This window comes from Leptonotus elevatus, chromosome 1 (genome assembly GCF_054856555.1).
Source record: "Leptonotus elevatus isolate MCC_2025b chromosome 1, RoL_Lele_1.0, whole genome shotgun sequence".
NCBI lineage: Eukaryota > Metazoa > Chordata > Actinopteri > Syngnathiformes > Syngnathidae > Leptonotus > Leptonotus elevatus.
The window spans coordinates 52,046,994-52,064,159 of NC_141239.1; the positions used below are offsets into that span (position 1 = coordinate 52,046,994).

General features: G+C 38.8%; 1 protein-coding gene across 1 annotated transcript; it reads right to left on the bottom strand.

Annotated features, from left to right (window-relative positions):
* Positions 1-1,761: 1,761 nt before the first annotated feature.
* gng13b (guanine nucleotide binding protein (G protein), gamma 13b) lies at positions 1,762-17,032 on the bottom strand. Its single transcript, XM_086068936.1, has 3 exons — positions 16,588-17,032; positions 7,565-7,691; positions 1,762-5,279 (listed from the first exon to the last, which is right to left on the bottom strand). The coding sequence occupies exons 2-3, from the start codon at positions 7,660-7,662 to the stop codon at positions 5,174-5,176; spliced, it is 204 nt and encodes a 67-aa protein (XP_085925062.1). The 5' UTR covers positions 7,663-7,691; positions 16,588-17,032; the 3' UTR covers positions 1,762-5,173.
* Between the last annotated feature and the right edge of the window lie 134 nt (positions 17,033-17,166).

The following is a 17,166-nucleotide window of genomic DNA, read 5'->3' on the forward strand; positions in this document are numbered from 1 at the left end:
TCATCCAGCAGCCTTGTTGGGTTTGGAACACTTGGATAGACTGATTTACAACATCTGATATGTCACCACCAAGATAACATCCTAACTTGAAGATACACGTATCATTCTGCAATGTACAAAGCAGTTGGTTGCAAGATCAAGATTATTAATTGAAGTTGATTGTTACTTTTTGTGTTTATCCTCAGCAGGTCTTCAATATGTTTAAATTCATGTAGGTGCATTTATGAGGGAGTGAAGTCTCAATTGATCAGCAATAAAAAGTTGATTAAAGAGCTGTTAGCCCATGTGTCTGTGTGCATGTGTGCTGGTGACACAAAGAGTGCAAGAGATTAGCACTAGCAGCAATATGCATTAGCGATTGCGCCACAATTTGTACTGTAAATTATGTTAATCTTAATCCAAGACGAAATGGTCAGATTTTTTTGTGCTGTGTGTGTTTGTATGTAAAATGTGCAAATACTCCAGGGTGAATAATGTGTTTTTGAACGTGCACATGCATGAACAGATGCTCTGGTATGTGTGTTTGTGAGCGCAAGAGTGTAATCTGAGAGTAAATTGGGAGTTAGAGGGCCATTAACCAGCGCATTAAACCCAAGTGAGGGCAGACAGTGAGGAGACGGCCAGTGTGTGTGGAGGCGGTTGGAGGATTTCAGGGGGAAAGGGACAAAGGGGGTGTGGATTTAGCAGCATGAGGGTGAGCAGGGATTGAGAGTATTAGTAGGTGTAGAGCAGCAAAGAGGCCAAAAATGGATTGAGGGGAGCTGACCCATAAAAAGACAAGTGAGCTGAGCATGTACTTCAGCTCAACTGTCAACTGTTTCTAATCAATCTGTTCACTTGTGGCATGATCCACAAAGGTGTCTTTTGAGCATTTTTTTTTTTTAACTTGACCAGTCTTCATCAATTGATCAATCAATATCAGTTGAACAGGATTTGAAAATCATTGTACTTTATTTCTTTTTTTTAACATTTTACACATCACAACTTCATTGATATTCTTTGTTGTTTTTTTAAATACATTTAGCACATATGCTAACATGACTAATTTAGTAGGTAGGTAGTTGGTGAAAAAAAATAACACAACCCTCCACCACCTGACTTAATTATTCATGAGCAATAAGAAGCAGTGAAGAGGAAGAAGGAGACATTATTGCCTTTCACTGCCATTTGTCTGAACATGGTCCAATTCAGAAAGATGGACAAACTCCAAAATCAGTTAGCCCCATCTTGAAAAACCTGAAATGCAATCTAAATTGAGGTGCCCAAGTAGTTAGCACATCACATAACATTTCTAAGGTTGTGGATTCAAATCCGGTCTCCTGCCTTCCGGTGTAAATTTGCATGTTTCTGTGGACTTTCTCTGCATACTCATGCTTCCTCCTACATTCCAACATGCATGTTTATATCATTCAACACTCTAATTTGTCTTTAGTTGCATGCCTACCTCTTACCCAAATTAGTGTTCTTTAAATTGCAAATGATGAAATGGAATCGAGTGCCTCGGCTGGTTGAAGTTAAGTGGCACCCTCTATTTTGCCTCATGGCTTCAAGACGTGGATAAATCCATAGGAATGAAATTAAATGAATTAAATAAATACTGAGTTTTTTTTAGAGAGAGATATTCTTGAGTCATTGTGGCGCCGGTACTAACTTGTTTCTTCTTTACTGATCTAGTATGAGAATGTTGCTGGCTCCCCTTTGCTCATGAAACCAGGCTGCCATATTCAGCTGTGAAAATAAAGCACGCAAAAAACAACAAACCTCTCTCAAAATCTTCTACTTTATTTCATAAGATAAACTTTTTTGCAAAAAATTCAATAAAAAAAAAATATCTTGAATTTATTGCTTGTCATCTTTACACTTGGACTTAATCTGATGCATAATTGGAACTCCAAAGCACTCTCAAGGAATATGTGACTAGCTAGTTAGACAAAAGTTTATGCTGACATTATAATAAAAGTAACATATACACACAGACGTTCTGAATATATGAAAATAAACCCCAAAAAAGTTACATTAGTCATACAGAAGAAACTTAAAACAAGGGGCAGGTTAATTCATGTGCATCTCAAGCAAAAAGCATTTGCTGTTTTCCAGCGGTGGCGTACAAGTTTGTTCAATTCAAATGTTGGATAAGAGACCAAACATCAAATTTCACTTGGGTCCCTGGAAAAGCTACACATGAAGCTCAGAGGTTTTGTACAGTGGAAGCCACTTGCTCATGCAGTGAGGGGGGGGGGGGGGGGGGGGTCACACGTTACATCAAATCGTAGAGCTAGACTAGATACGTTTTCAGCAACTAAACTAACAAAGACATTAAATTAAAAACAAATCAAATTCTCCTTCTTCTTGTATTCATCTTCTGTTATTACCACTCAGTAAAATATGTTTGGAGGTTTAGGATTTTCTTCTTCATTTGCCTTTATTTTAGCCACACAATGTAGGTACAGATTTTTTTTCTCATTTGCCTTTATTTTAGACACACAATTTAATAAATATGACCAGTATCTTTTTGGTAAGGTGTTCCATTTTTGCATGTTCTGCAAGAAGCATGAGGTTCTTTTTATTTTAACATTTACAATACAGTAGGTGCTTGATTAGTTGGCAAAATGAATTAATTAGCACATCATGGACTACTTTCAATTAAATAGTTGCAATTAATTCGTTGTACAAAAGTCACCCAATTACAGAACAGCCTTTAGGGATCTGGGTCATCGAGAAAAAGCGATTATAGTGAGAGCCATTGCAGTACTGAAATGACGTGAGGGTCCCATGTCGTCCTTGTCCCTCTCCTTCATCACACCAAGCTCAGCTGCGTGTGTGGGTGTGTTTTTGTCTGATGTCTATGCACACATACCCCACAATTAAACACACATGCGCGCACACACACCCATACTGAGGTCAATGGAAATGTAAAAACCTCATGCCAAAATTTTACATTCTTTTAAGGAAATTGTGTCAAAGGCAGTAGTAGATCTGAAAAGGTGTTGCACCGTGGGAAGTTTTCTTTTCAAGTTGGAGATGGGAAGATGGACACAGAGGAAATCAAACAAGAACGTGGCAGCATTCATCACAGGATAAAGTTCTCATAAATAAATAAATAAATAAAATAAATAGAGCCAAAAAAAAACATGAATAGATTAATAAGTTAAAGGGATCTGGCTGTACATGGCTGTCAAGAGAGTGTTTGTATACTGACTGTGTGTTTGTGTTGTCCATTGGGACGGTAGGGAGGAGCGGATGGAGCATTTAACCCCTGGAGAGAGACCCAGAGCAACAATAAACACACACTCTGAACTAATAGAACAACAACATGCGTTATAATGTTAAATAGGAAAATCATGCTTTAAATGTTATGTGAAGTCAGAACTACAGCGGGATGATAACTGTCAAAGCTGTAAACGTGTCTACTTTTGCTGTCACGGTAAACATTTGTTCATTCCTGCTATGGGAAAAGGCTTTGGTTGTTTGGTCACTATTCCAGGCAGTGAATTTAGTCTTGTGGGATATTGTATATATTCTGGGTTGCTCAAATACTTTACAAGTTCAACACTCTCTACATGCCATTTTCAATTATGGACCATACGCACAGAAGTAAAGAAGAGTGGACAAGTATTCAACTTTAAAATCGTTGTTTTTTGTGTAAGCAAAATCTGTTGGGAACCAGCAGTAAAGTTGCAAACAACTTCTGCCTCAAGATATTGTGTGGTCCATATGACAAATTATTTAAATTGCCAATTGTTATGTAGGTATTCATCTGGAACAGTCAAATAATGTGCCCGTGAAATTTGTGGTATTGGTGAGTAGCACACTTATATCCTAGTTTGGGATATAGTTAACAATAGGGTAGTTCCATGCTTAATCATACTTTGCGTTTAACCATGCAGACTTAGATATTTTATGAAACTCTGTGTACTTGTTCATAGTGATGGCACAACACTAAATATTGACATTATTGGCAAAAAGTGGTGTGGCCTCCTTTCTTTGAACAGTTATATTAAAGGAACTACTGGGACAATCTTCACTAAACAGCATCAATAATGATTCCAATCCATCTGCAATCATTTAGAAGATTGATAACTTGACCTTTTGACCTATACTTTGACCTTGAAATTGACATTGTGGATCACGTGACCTTAACAAAAATGTTCATGAAATGAATGAATGTTCTCTAAAATATATAAAAGTTTCATATGTGTACTTTTGTTCAGCAGCAATAACAAGTCAAAGTATCCATGTCTACCATGAATATCTGATTGCAGCCCCTTTTTGGCAAAAATGTCAACATTAGGGAGGCCGTAGCTCCCAAACCCCTGCTTCGATTGACCTAAAATTTTAGATTTAGTCTTGTGCCATAAACTAAATTTCATGTAAACCACAGTCTGCTTGATTAAACCCATGCGTTGATTTAGTATGGAACAACCCATTGCATACAGTTAGTCATACAGACACAATCGTGTTTGTAGAAAGGACTTACACTGTACTAGAAGTGCTGAAAGTTGATGAAAAGCATGTGAATGAAATGTCTCAAAATGTACCGAAAGGAGTAGACTAGACACTCCCCACTACAATCTTCATGAATTTTTACATGTTGTAATAAGCAACTTAGGGGATCACAATAATTATTCATTTCTGTTAGCCATCATCAGCACTGATGCAAATAATGACGATGATTTGCAACTTTAAGGCATCATGTCAGCCACCAAATTAAAGAATCTGTTTACATTTGAGTATAAAAAGTTAGTTTCAGTTAGTAACAAGTCAGCAGCGTGTCATTCAAACTGTATCACTCAATGAAAAGAAAAGCTTAATAGAGTGTATTAGCTCATCAAATATACGAGAAAAGAAAAGCGTGTACAGATGTTAATTGCCAAAAACAGAATGAAACATTGTGCCTTGCAGCTGCATAAGTAGGCTGTCGTATATAGAGACATCTAGTAAGGTTATGGATCTTGTTCGACTAACGATAATGCATTTACGTGGCAAGAATGAACTTGCAGTGAAAAGTGTGGCATTCAGGCAAAAGTGTGTGTCAGTGTGTGTTTGTGTGGCCTTGTCAGTGTGTGTGTGTGCGCTCGAGACTGTTATACATTCATGGTGAGAGGTGGTGAGGCAGAGTCCTGGGGTCTGTGTTGCGGGTCAACTTGGAAGGGAATGATAAGCTGGGTGCGTTCTACAGAAGGATGCATTTTCCCTTCTCCACCCATGGGTTGTTCTTCATGAGCTCTGGGTTCAGAAAGGGATCCTCCGGGACGCCGTCTTCTATCCACTTCACCAAACTTTAGAGAGAGACAGAAACATGTTCTGAATTCCACAGCAACTTTATTACCACAATAAATCTTCTATGGACTTTCCATCCTTTCCATTTATGGTAGCAAAGCAAGGATGCCACACAACTACAGCAGATGTCAATTTTGTATGCAACCATGTCCAACTGTAGTTGGACACATTTTACAAACCCCAATTCCAATGAATTTGGGATGTTGTGTAAAACAAAAATACGAGTAGAATACAATGATTTAAAAATCTTTTTAAACTTATAATTAACTGAATATGCAACAAAGACAAGATATGTAATGTATAAACTGATGAACTTTTGTGTATGTGTGTGCAAAATATTCACTCATTTTGAATTTGATGCCTGCAACATGTTCCAAAAAAAACAAAACAAAAACTGGGACAGGGGCAACAACAGACTGAGAAAGGTGAAGAATGCTTAAAAAACATCTGCTTGGAATATTCCAAAGGTGAACAGGTGAGTAGGAAACAGGTGGGTGCCATGATTGTTTTTTTTTTGTACAAGGAGCATCCCCAAAAGGCTCAGTTGTTCACAAGCAAACAACTGTGTGAGCAAATAGTCTAACGAACAACGTTTATCATCATCCGGATCAGGGATTTCATCATCTACGGCTTATAATACTGTATCATCAAAAGATTCAGAAAATCTGGGGAAACCTCTGCATGTAAGCGGCAAGGCCGAAAACCAAAATTTAATGCCCATGACCTTCGATCCCTCAGGTGGCACTCCATTAAAAAACAGCTGCATCAAGTAAGGAACACTTCAGTAACGAATTGTTACTTAACCCAGTTCGTCCCAACATCTTCAAATACAAGTTCAAATTCTACCATGCGAAGCGAAAGCCATATATCAACAACACCTAGAAAAGCTGCTGGCTTCTCTGGGCTCGAGCTCATCTGAGATGGATTGACGCAAAGTGGATAAGTGAGTTGTGGTCTGACGAGCCCACAATACAAACTATTTTGGTAAATAATGGATGTCTTGTTCTCTAGGAGGTTAAAGTGGAAAAGGATCATTCAGATAAAATTATCCGAGCAATGTTTAAAAGCCCGCATCTGTTATTGGGTGTCTTAGTGCCCATGGCATGTGTACCTTGGACATCTGTGAAGGCACCATTAGTGCTGAAAGGTTTTAGAGAAACGTACCCTGCCATCAAGGCAACATCTTTTTCAGGGACATCCCTGCTTATTTCAGAAAGGCAAATGCCAAGCCACACTCTGCATGTATAAAACAGTGTGGCTTCACAGTGAAAGAGCACGGGTAGTAAACTGGCCTGCCAGCAGTCCAGACCGGTCTCCCATTCAAAATGTGTGGCGCATTATGAAGTGTAAAATACAACAGCGGAGATACAGGACTGAAATTGTCCATCAAACAAGAATGAGAAAGAATTCCACGTATAAAGTTTTTTAAAAATGGTGTCCTCAGTTCCCAAATGCTTATTGAGTGTTATTATAAGGAAAGGTGATGTATAACGGCAATTACAAAGAAGTTGGGATGTTGTGTTAAATATAAATAAAAATAGAACACAAAGATTTTTGCTTATGAATGACTTTTCAGGGAAGGTCCTTTTATGCTTAATTATGGCACCCATTCATTCCTAATTAGCCTGTTCACCTCATTGGAGTTTGGGTTTCACCTAATGTAATGTTTAATATGTTCAATCTTTTTTGTAAATGCTTATTATACCTTAACAAGAGGAGCAATAATATTCCTCAACGCATTCAATTATAAGCATTCTGTTCCAGGATTAAAAAAAAGAAAAAGTCCACCAAGTATATGTACTGTAAACAGTACACATACATACATACATACATACATACATACATTCTGTATACAGTATCATAGAAACGATTATAGCGTGTTTGAACATGTCTTTTTAAAGGTGTAATCGTATTATATATTCAATGCCAAACTTGAAGAACTCTTGATCATCCTGCTGCATGAACTCCTGATAAACTGACATTGCCAGTTCATCCTTGACCTTGGATGCAGCATCTCACATAACAGCTTCCGGTCCACATTATCTTTCTTATTACCCCTGAGAAATCAGTCCATCTGTGTTCCAAATTAACCTTTTAATATCAATAATGGAATGTTTGAGAGGTGAGATTTACATTTAATGTTCATTATGTGATATGACAATAGGTTAAATGTTCACACACTCAAACTCCAATTATAAGGCGGATGTTGAACATCTGTAATAGCATGACCATGGCATAAACCTCATCTCTTAATAAAGACCATGTGGTTTATTGTGATACTCACTCTGTCACTGTTTTGGAGGACTTCTCTCTTTTGAAAGCCAGCTGGTACTTGAGGCTCTCCACCTCCTTCTTCATCTGGGGCAGGTCCATCTCATCCATGACTGCAGTCTGATTTACAACGTGTCTATCTGTATACAGGAAATACAAGTGTATAAATGTAGGCACAGACAACCACTTCAAATGCAGAGAGTGCACCAAGGAATATGCGTGATTTGATGCTGTGTGTGTTGTTGTCTATCTAAGGAGGAAGAAAATAGAGGCTGTCAAATTTATTGCGCATAAATAACCTCAGACAGAAGTGGATAACCCACTTAACACTCCTGTACTCAGCAGCTACAAAGGCAAGTTGGACAGACAGTAGAGATGTCGGAGAATCTGAATTTATATCAGAATATCTCATAGGAAGAAGAAGATGGCCTACACATCTGCTAAACTAAATGTCAAAATAAATCTTCTGTGCCAATTTCATTCCAATATAATGCTTTTCCATATTAAAGGTGGGGGACAAACATGCCAAGCAAGAGCCAATTTGTACGGGGTATTTGAACAGTCGTTTCCAAAACAAAATAATTTACCCATAGGTACCGTATATACAATTAGAATGCACGTTTCTATATTGTGGTCTGTTGGGTCTCTTGATTGATTACCCATGACTTGAAGACATGAGCTATCTATCTACCTATCTACCTATCTCTCTATCTCTCTCTATCTATCTATCTATCTATCTATCTATCTATCTATCTATCTATCTATCTATCTATCTATCTATCTATCTATCTATCTATCTATCTATCTATCTATCTATCTATCTATCTATCTATCTATCTATCTATCTATCTATCTATGTATCTATCCATCCATCCATCCATCCATCCATCCATCCATCTAGTGTCCCTTGTGTGAAATTGTGCTACTTCTTCAACATTTGGGAATACAGATCAAAAGCTTAGAGATTTCTACAGAATCACTAACAATTCATGATAACTGCAAATAATGATTTATCTTCTTACAGTCACTGGAGGATTGCTCATTTCATCTGGTTATGAAGCCAAAACTCTGACATTAAAAACAGCAGTTACAGTTTTTCTCCATAGGTTTGGCACATTTCTTGAAACTGAGATGACATTTTCAAAACTGCAAGCTCATTTGGCCAAGTAGACTTACATTTGTGCACAACCAGTCAGTTCATTAGCAAAAGCACATATCTATCTCAAAACTGGTCACACAAGCTTCACTCCAAGTTCCTTTCCCAAACAAAGAGTCGGTACTGTCACAACTGCAAAGATCCTTCTCAATTGCTTTGGCTCATCTGCCTTCACTTAGTGCTTTTGCCAAAAATAACTTTGATGATTTTGCACAACACCATGGATCATCTGCAAAAGCTCATATCTCTCCCAAAACAGTTTACCTATGTGTCAAAATCAAATTTCTATGTCATACGTAGTCAGTGCCCTCAAAATGCATCGTTCCTTTGGCATTCTGTGAGCACTGCAGGTCAAAATCATTAGATGTTTTGTCACAACAGCAGAGGTGCCGCTAACAAAATACAATTATATATAAAACTGAGAGGAGGCGGGGGGGATTTTACAAGAGCAGTTTTCAAAGTTTGCGGTTTGACATACTCCACTCACAGTCAAGGAAATGTCAACACTTTTTATTGACACAGTGTTACTTACACATTAGAGTGCAACAACAAAAAAGCAGAAATCTGTATATTCATGAAAAAACTAATAATTAACATTATACCTAGCGCACAGCGTAAATGAACTACTGTAACTTTCACTACACAATATATTATGTTGAGTAAATTTGACTCTATTTAGAGTGTGACCAAATAGACTCAGTTTTAGAGGAATATTTACACTTGGAAGAGTGTAAAATATAGAAGTGAAAAATAAATAAGTAAAAGTCACTCAAGGGTTGAGGAACGAACTCACAACCTTCAGCTTGGGAGACAGCCAATCGACGCCCTGAGCAACAAAGGTCCTGCTGTGTGTTACTGTAGTAAGTATATCGTCTCAGCTGGAATCTTCATAACTGCAAGACCAAAAATATCTTGGGGGTAAGCAAACAGTGGAAGTGGCATAGCTCAGGTGGTTCTGCGGCCGTTTCCCAACCTGAAGGTTCCTCAACCCTTCAGTGGCTTTTTTTGTGTGTGTCAATTCTTTATTTTACTCTCTTCCAAGTGTAAATATTACTCTAAAACTCTCTATTTGGTCCCACTCAAAATAGAGTCGAATTTACTCTAAATAGAGCCAAATTTACTCTACAGAATTTACTGTGTAGTCACGATCGTCACCTTCCCTCTTGACCATCCATACGCTGCTCTTTGTTTGGCCAAAGGTTTTCATCCACATCGCAGCCGATATTTTCCCTTGCAATGCAGCGAGGGAAAAAAACGGTGTGAATGTCTCAACCATCCACTATCCTGCATGATCCCCTGCGATATGCTGGACAAATTTTGACAATTGAACAGATGATTTTGCATATTATGACTTACACACTGAAATCCTGCTGACATGTTTTGAAGAGGATAGCCATTAGACTGAAAAACAACTAATTCAGTTTGATCAGCAAGATCTATCCATTTGGAAAATGTGCTAAATGTGGGCACATTGCGCTAACTGTAGGCTAAATATACACAACCATTTGCACAGATCCACTGAGGCAATTGAGACATGTACTAAGACATTGGCAATTTGATGAAAGCAATGAGGAATGCCATTCAGTTGAGACCAATTGTAAGATAGTTTTGGGATTTGTCCATGGTATTTTGAAAATGTCATCTTCGTTTCAAGAAATGTGCAAGTCAAGCATAAAATATATATATGTATCCCATCCAAGGATGCTCATTGAGCTACTACCACCATACTCATTCCGGTTTTTTTCTGCTTGGAGGTAGAGAGTGTATGAACATCGGACTCAAGACCAGTTGACCTTACTTCAAGCAATGGATGCTGCATTTGAGGACATCACAGTGTAGAGAATGGTCGAGACATTCACACACACACACATTTTTTCCACGCTGCATTGCAAGGGAAAATATCCGCTGCGACGTGGATGAAAACCTTTAGCCAAACAGAGAGCAGCGTATGGACGGCCAAGAGAATGAGGATGATGGCCAAGAGGGGGAAGGTGACAATAGTGACTAGTGAAAGTGTTACAGCAGTTGGTTCTTCATTTACGCTTTACGCTAGATATAATTTTAGTTATTAGTTTTTAGTTTGTCATAAATACACAGAATTCGACTTACACTTTCCTTTGTTGCACTCTAATATGTAAGTAGCTTTGTGTGAATAAAAACCGTTGCAATTTCGTTGACAGTGAGTGGAGTATGTCGAACTGCAAACTTTGAAACCTGCCATGTAAAATCCTTTTTTCCCCTCAGTTTTATATATAATTGTATTTTGTTAGCGGCACCTCTGCTGTTGTGACAAAACATCTAATCATTTTGACTTTCAGTGCTCACACAATGCCAAAGGGATTATGCATTGTGGGGGCACTGACTACTTGTATGCCATAGAAATGTGATTTTGACACATACGTAAGCTGTTTTGGGAGAGATATGAGCTTTTTGCAGATGATCCATGGTGTTGTGCAAAATCATCCAAGTTATTTTTGGCATAAGCACTTGAGAAGGATCTTTGCAGTTGTGGCAGTACCGGCTCTTTGTTTGGGAAAGGAACTTGGATTGAAGCATGTGTGACCAGTTTTGGGATAGATATATGCTTTTGCTAATGAAAAGCTGTTTGGCCAAATGAGGTTGCAGTTTTGAAAATATAATTTCAGTTTCAAGAAATGTGCCAAACCTATGGAGAAAAACTGTAATAACCTGTTAAGTGCTATTATTTCAACATGTTGGTTCTATATGAAGAACACTACTTATATGATGTGACTCAACAGGAAAGACAAGAATAGACTGCAGTGTGTGTATTTGTGTGTCTTTTTGTGAGTTTGAGGCACATCATTATACAACACATGTCTCTAACCAGTAAAAAAGACGGAGTGGGAGGGCAATGGCCAGTCCCTGCCTGAGATCCAGTTTCAGCCTCCAGAGTCCTCCAGAGACGACAGGAGGATGTTTGCCTCTTTCCAGCTCTATAATTTGCCATCTCTTCATCCCCATTTCCCTTCCCTTCATCTCTTCACTTTCACCTCTGCTTGTCTGCTCAATCCATCTACTTTAGCACTCACCCTAACATCACACACTCTTTCTTACTCTCAGACACACTCATTTCCTAAAGGCAGAAATTCTAACATACAGTATATTGTGCACCGGATCTCATTAGATTAGCTCATAGTGAACTAATGAAGGTATTCTGTGCCAGCGTCTAATTATCTGCCTTGTTGTTATTTGTTCCTCCTCTAATTAACCTTGTTCAAGTGCTCTCTCATTCACCGTTTCTGTAGCGGTCTTTTCCAAGGAAGAATGCAAATTTTGGATGAAAGAGAAATGTGGTGATGTTAATGTTGTGGGAGACGCACTAAAAGCATACTTGTGAATAAAATCCTTGAAAATGGCGAATCAGTCATTATCAAAAAGAGCAGTGAAGATAATTATAGATATTCATAGCCTGCACACGTACGTATGAGCATAAAAATAGTCACATCTTAACTTTTGACTTTACATCATCCACTCGTGTAGGTCTGATTGCAGTCTTGCATGGACTCTTGCAAATCAGTTTGTGTTTCTGCCATGTCAAGGACTGCGTCTCACATGACACATTTAAAGGGAATGAGCTGAGTTGCTTCGATTGGCAAATGTTCATGTCTTCAACGGTGCAAATTGGCTGTTTCTAACTGCATGCGAAAATTCCAAAACAAAGAAAAACATGCCCATGCGTACAGTTAGACTACGCTGAGTTTGCACTAAACTGGCGGTGGGCACAAATATAGAGCCCTGGATGTGCTGGCCAGTTGCATTACAAAAACTGACCTTAGCCAGCTCAAGCAACTTAGGTTGGTTATCATCAGTATGGCTCTGCCTTGTTAGAAGGTTCAATTATACTTGTGTTTGATCTGTTCCAATCATTGCACCTTGAATCGATTCAGGTGGTTGCTGCTATCTCTTAGCCAAAGCTCAGCACAAGGGTGTAAAGTTACTGTATTGGTAATGAGCAGGATAACATATGACTAACTTCCATTTAACTTGGCTGCAAAATGGCCGAGGGAGAATCCATTAACTTTGGTTGCTGATCAAGGAATTTCTTATCACATTTTATTGAGTGACTAGAACAGTGCAGTCTTAATTATGTCCTTTTGTAGCAGCCTGAACCATTGACCAGGATGTTTTCTGCCAACTATCAAATCAATTGCTAGAAACAAAAATGTGACAAGCCACAAATCAAATTTCTGCTCTTATAAAACAAGATTTCCCACTTTCCACTGCCCCAGTTCAGTTTGGCTTAGTATAGTCTAATTAGATTTACTAACATTATCCAAACAAAAGTGACAAAATGGCTTAACTTCCACTTTCTATAACAATACACAATGTTTACATGTTGAAAATAGGTTCATGGGAACTATAATGATACCATCAATGTTGTCAGCCATCCAATCCATTTTTACAACATGTTCTAAAGTGTTATAATTTAAGATCTTTTCATAATTCATTTTGAAATAACTGTTATGTGGAGTTTAGAATTGTAAGTGCATCTCATCTCATCTGAACAAGTGTTTTTGTGAGCACTACACTCACCCGTTCAGGAATCGGCGTGACCTTCTCAATGTTCTGGATGAAGGTACTCACAATTTTGCACGTTTGGGCTCACACCCAGGCACCAGGCAAATTGGTAGTCTGCTGTGAATGCATATTTAGGCTTGGTGTGTTATCTAAAAGCTATCGTCTACATCTCGGCTTCGGCTTGATAAGTATCTGCACATGCTTACATTACATGCTCTGATGTAAACAAATATATTGTGAATGTCATTGTCTTGTCACACTGCGTATTATGAGATTAAAATAGTGCAGTTTCTTGAGGTTGACAGTTTCCCTTAGCAGCATTCTCATATTCTTAACACTTTTACTGCTTCATTATAGCTGTTTTTCTGACTCCTGCTGTCCTCCACAGTTGCCTACTCACCCAAGGCTCCTTGTCTATTTTTAGTCCTTTCAAAGTGTTAAATCTTTTATCCACAGAAGTATTTCCCCCCTCATCTTTATTGTTGCACAGACCGGAAGTTGCTACTGTTAAAATCAGTGGAAGTAACACGTTCCTGCTCAGTGCAACACCAGTGATATGGCCAACAAATGTGTTATATTATGGAGTTGTTGTTTTTTCCCCTAAGTAAGCCAACTAAAGAGGTTCCCACATTTACTTAATTATGACAGCATAACCCAAAAGATTTGCATGTAGATTATGTAATTTATTTTACCTACAGTCAGGTGAGAATTGGTACGGTACGGTACAGTATGGTATATTTCTGTGAACTGAACTATTATACACTCCTCTTAATGACTTTGTACTGAAGACCACATGATGTTTGACATTAAGTTGTAGTTGATTGTATACACCAGTAATGTTGTTGTATGTGACCATGTTCCATCACAGCTTTAGTCAACTCACTAAAACAGTGTTTTAAAGGCATCTTGTGTTATCTACAGTAAGAGTGTCCAAACTACAGAACATTGGCCATTAGCGGACTGTGATTCATTTTCACTATTAAATTGGCTTGTATATTGTAAAGATTTTCTAGATAGCCGCTGTATTTTAACGTAAGTGCGGACTTCATGAGCACTTTCTATATGGGGGCTCACGCGAACATCACAGTTTGTGCTAAACTACCCACCCCTTAGCTCCACCCCCTAGTTGTCATGGTAACAAAACCTGCACTCAGAAATGCATTCATTTTGTCTCCTTGAATGTCCAGGCGTTTAGTGTTTTATATGTAGAGCTATTGCAGATCAGCTCGTTAAATCCTATATATCTTTGTAAATACAGTATATCATGGGGGTGTGGCAAGGGAATGCAGGCCGGTTATTTTATTGAGGGTATGTAGGTCACATAGTGATTTGGGTTAAAAGCATCCAGAGATTAACCTTTGCCCCCTTTCTATTCTGCTGTCTTCCCATCCACAACACACTATTATACTGAATACATGCATGTGCGCGTGCACAGCTGTCTTTAAGTACTTAATGTGTCAAATCACACTGACTTTAATGGTGGTAGAAAGGAAAGGGGCTCTAGTGCTCTAAGCAGTGAACCTATAGTGAATGTGATGGGTGAGAGTGAATGAAAGAGTGTTAAGGCAAAAAAAGGAAAATGAGGCATAGAGTGACTAAAAGGAAAGAAACGGAGTGAAAAGACTGGTCTTGCTTCTATAGCTACTGCATTGTAAATACAGACTAAAAATAGAAAAGAACAGGCAGAGCTCCTCAGACCTGCTGAGAGTGGAGATTGAGAATGAAGAGGCTCCTTTGCTGTTAATCTGACATACTGTAAATGATACTGATGCTGCTGCACAATATTCACAAACTGCTGCTGCTGCCGCGACACAGCTTGTCACCACCATGAGTAGTGCCAGCATGGAAAAAGGATTCAGTCGATCGGGATTGATCAATAAACTTTATGGAATGTGAGCAAATTAGTGTTGTCCCCTCTCTTATGGGTTTAAAAAAAAAGGAGAAAATACGGAGTTGGGTTCTTTTTTGCATATACTATTAATGTAAAATGTTGGGATTGTGCCTGTCTCTCTCTCTTTCTCACTCACACACACACACACACACACCTATTCAAAGGGTAAAAAAGGGTCTTTTACAATCAATTTCCACAAAGTTGGAACCACAAAATGTATTCATAATCTTATTAATGGCAACTATGGAAGCCCAGTCTCTGATTGATGAAAAATTGGGTACCCAAGGTTTATAAATAGTTTAGAAATGGGTTATTAATGGCATCACAACGTCTTTGTAAATCATTAAATAACAGCCTGTTACTATTTGGCTAGTTCAAGCCACACCCACCGGTTATTTATAGTTCAGTGCTCCTGCAGTTTCCAAGACCATTAAAAATTAGCAAAAGGGAGCCTTTAGAGCAGAATGTGGCCTCACTATTTGTCAAGCAAGAAATCATCATGGTTTCCTAATCACAATTTATTAAGCCTGGACAAAGCGTAACTTAAAAAAAAAAGTAGATGGTGTGTACCCTTATTGTGAAGTGAAGAACACATTTTAACCCCAAGAAATTATTGTAGTGTTTTTTTTTACAATCACTCACTGGTATAATATCCTTTAAGTTCATTTCTTTATCCACCTTTCCATTTTCTGTACCAGTCATCATGTTCAAGGTCACAGGTGTGCTGGAGCTCAACTGACTTTTGGCCATTGACAGGCTACACCCTGGACTATTAGGCCGTCAATCGCTGGACACTTCTGAGACAGCTATTGAGCCTCACATTCACATTTGTAAAGTACACTTACTGCCCTATTTGTTTGGTGATTAGCCGGGAGAAATCAGACAAATAAGTTTAGTATATTTCTTCATCTATCTATGCCAGCGATGTATAGTGACAGGAGGAACAATCAAATGCTCTTCCACTTGTGGCAAGCAATTTTGAAGACATTTTTTGTAATGTAAAAACAAAAGGTTGGGAAACACTGCAAGGGAGTGTCCTAATACTTCTGTCCGTGTGTTATACAATAATCCCGGCATCATCTCTTGAAAAAGAGCTGTGTGAGGACTAAAAAGAGTTGGAGGGGCAGGAAGTGGAGAAATATGTAAGTTTTATGTAACATTTGGTGGATACACATGCACTGTCAAGCAGGAGGTAAAAGTGTTCACACATCTTCAGCCGAGTCACTTGTCCTTGATTCACCCCTGCTTGAAAAGCAATAATGGCTATGATTCTTCCCACCATACAAAGGAGCACAAAGTTAAATTGTTCAATACTTATTACAGCATGTTTATTATTTATGATCTAAAATACACAATGTCACACAGAATGGTCATTTTCTAATTGCTAGTGTGACAAATTAATCAAGACCCCCTTATGTTAGTCACAGAGCAGAATCAGACGCATAGTTACCTCACTGATGCGCCGCCGGAGGCTGTTGCTCTTCTCAACTCAGACCGGTGCAGGTAAATGAAAGGGAGACCACGGAAGGACAAGCAAGGAAAACAAAGGTTGTATTTCCTGGTGTGAAATTTAGTCCAAATGGGATTAATGTCAGATAATGATGGCCACTGGCAAGATCCCTGCAAGGAGAAAGGAGAAATCCGCAGTCACCGGCGTAAACAGACGGTCACGAGCCGTGTGAGGTAGTCTGGGGTGGGGGTGGAAGAGTCGCTGGGATGTCGGCAGTCTGGGTTTTTGAGGCTGGAGCTGCACAAGAATGAAGGAGAAGGACAGGAAGAGGACAACTTAACCAGCTGGTGTGCGGGGAGCGCTCCACTCTGCTGGATGCTTTGTGCGTCTGCGTGAGTGTTGTCACAGAGAGATAAAGAGAGAGAGAGCAAGCTAAAGAGACAGCCAGTGTCCAGAGACAAGTTGAGCAGCCTTTCATCGGTGCGTGTGTGCTTGTGTCGTGCCACACACTAGAGTTGTGCCCTAATATGGCCACTCAAAGCTTGATCTGTGCCTGATATACATCCTTGGACATAAAAT

Bases quoted from the DNA above. Each gene is read 5' to 3' on its own strand.
- gng13b (XM_086068936.1), bottom strand. From the start codon at position 7,662: ATGGATGAGATGGACCTGCCCCAGATGAAGAAGGAGGTGGAGAGCCTC. The intron at 5,280-7,564 runs GTGAGTATCACA...CTCTCTCTAAAG, and splicing joins TCCTCCAAAACAGTGACAGA to TTTGGTGAAGTGGATAGAAG.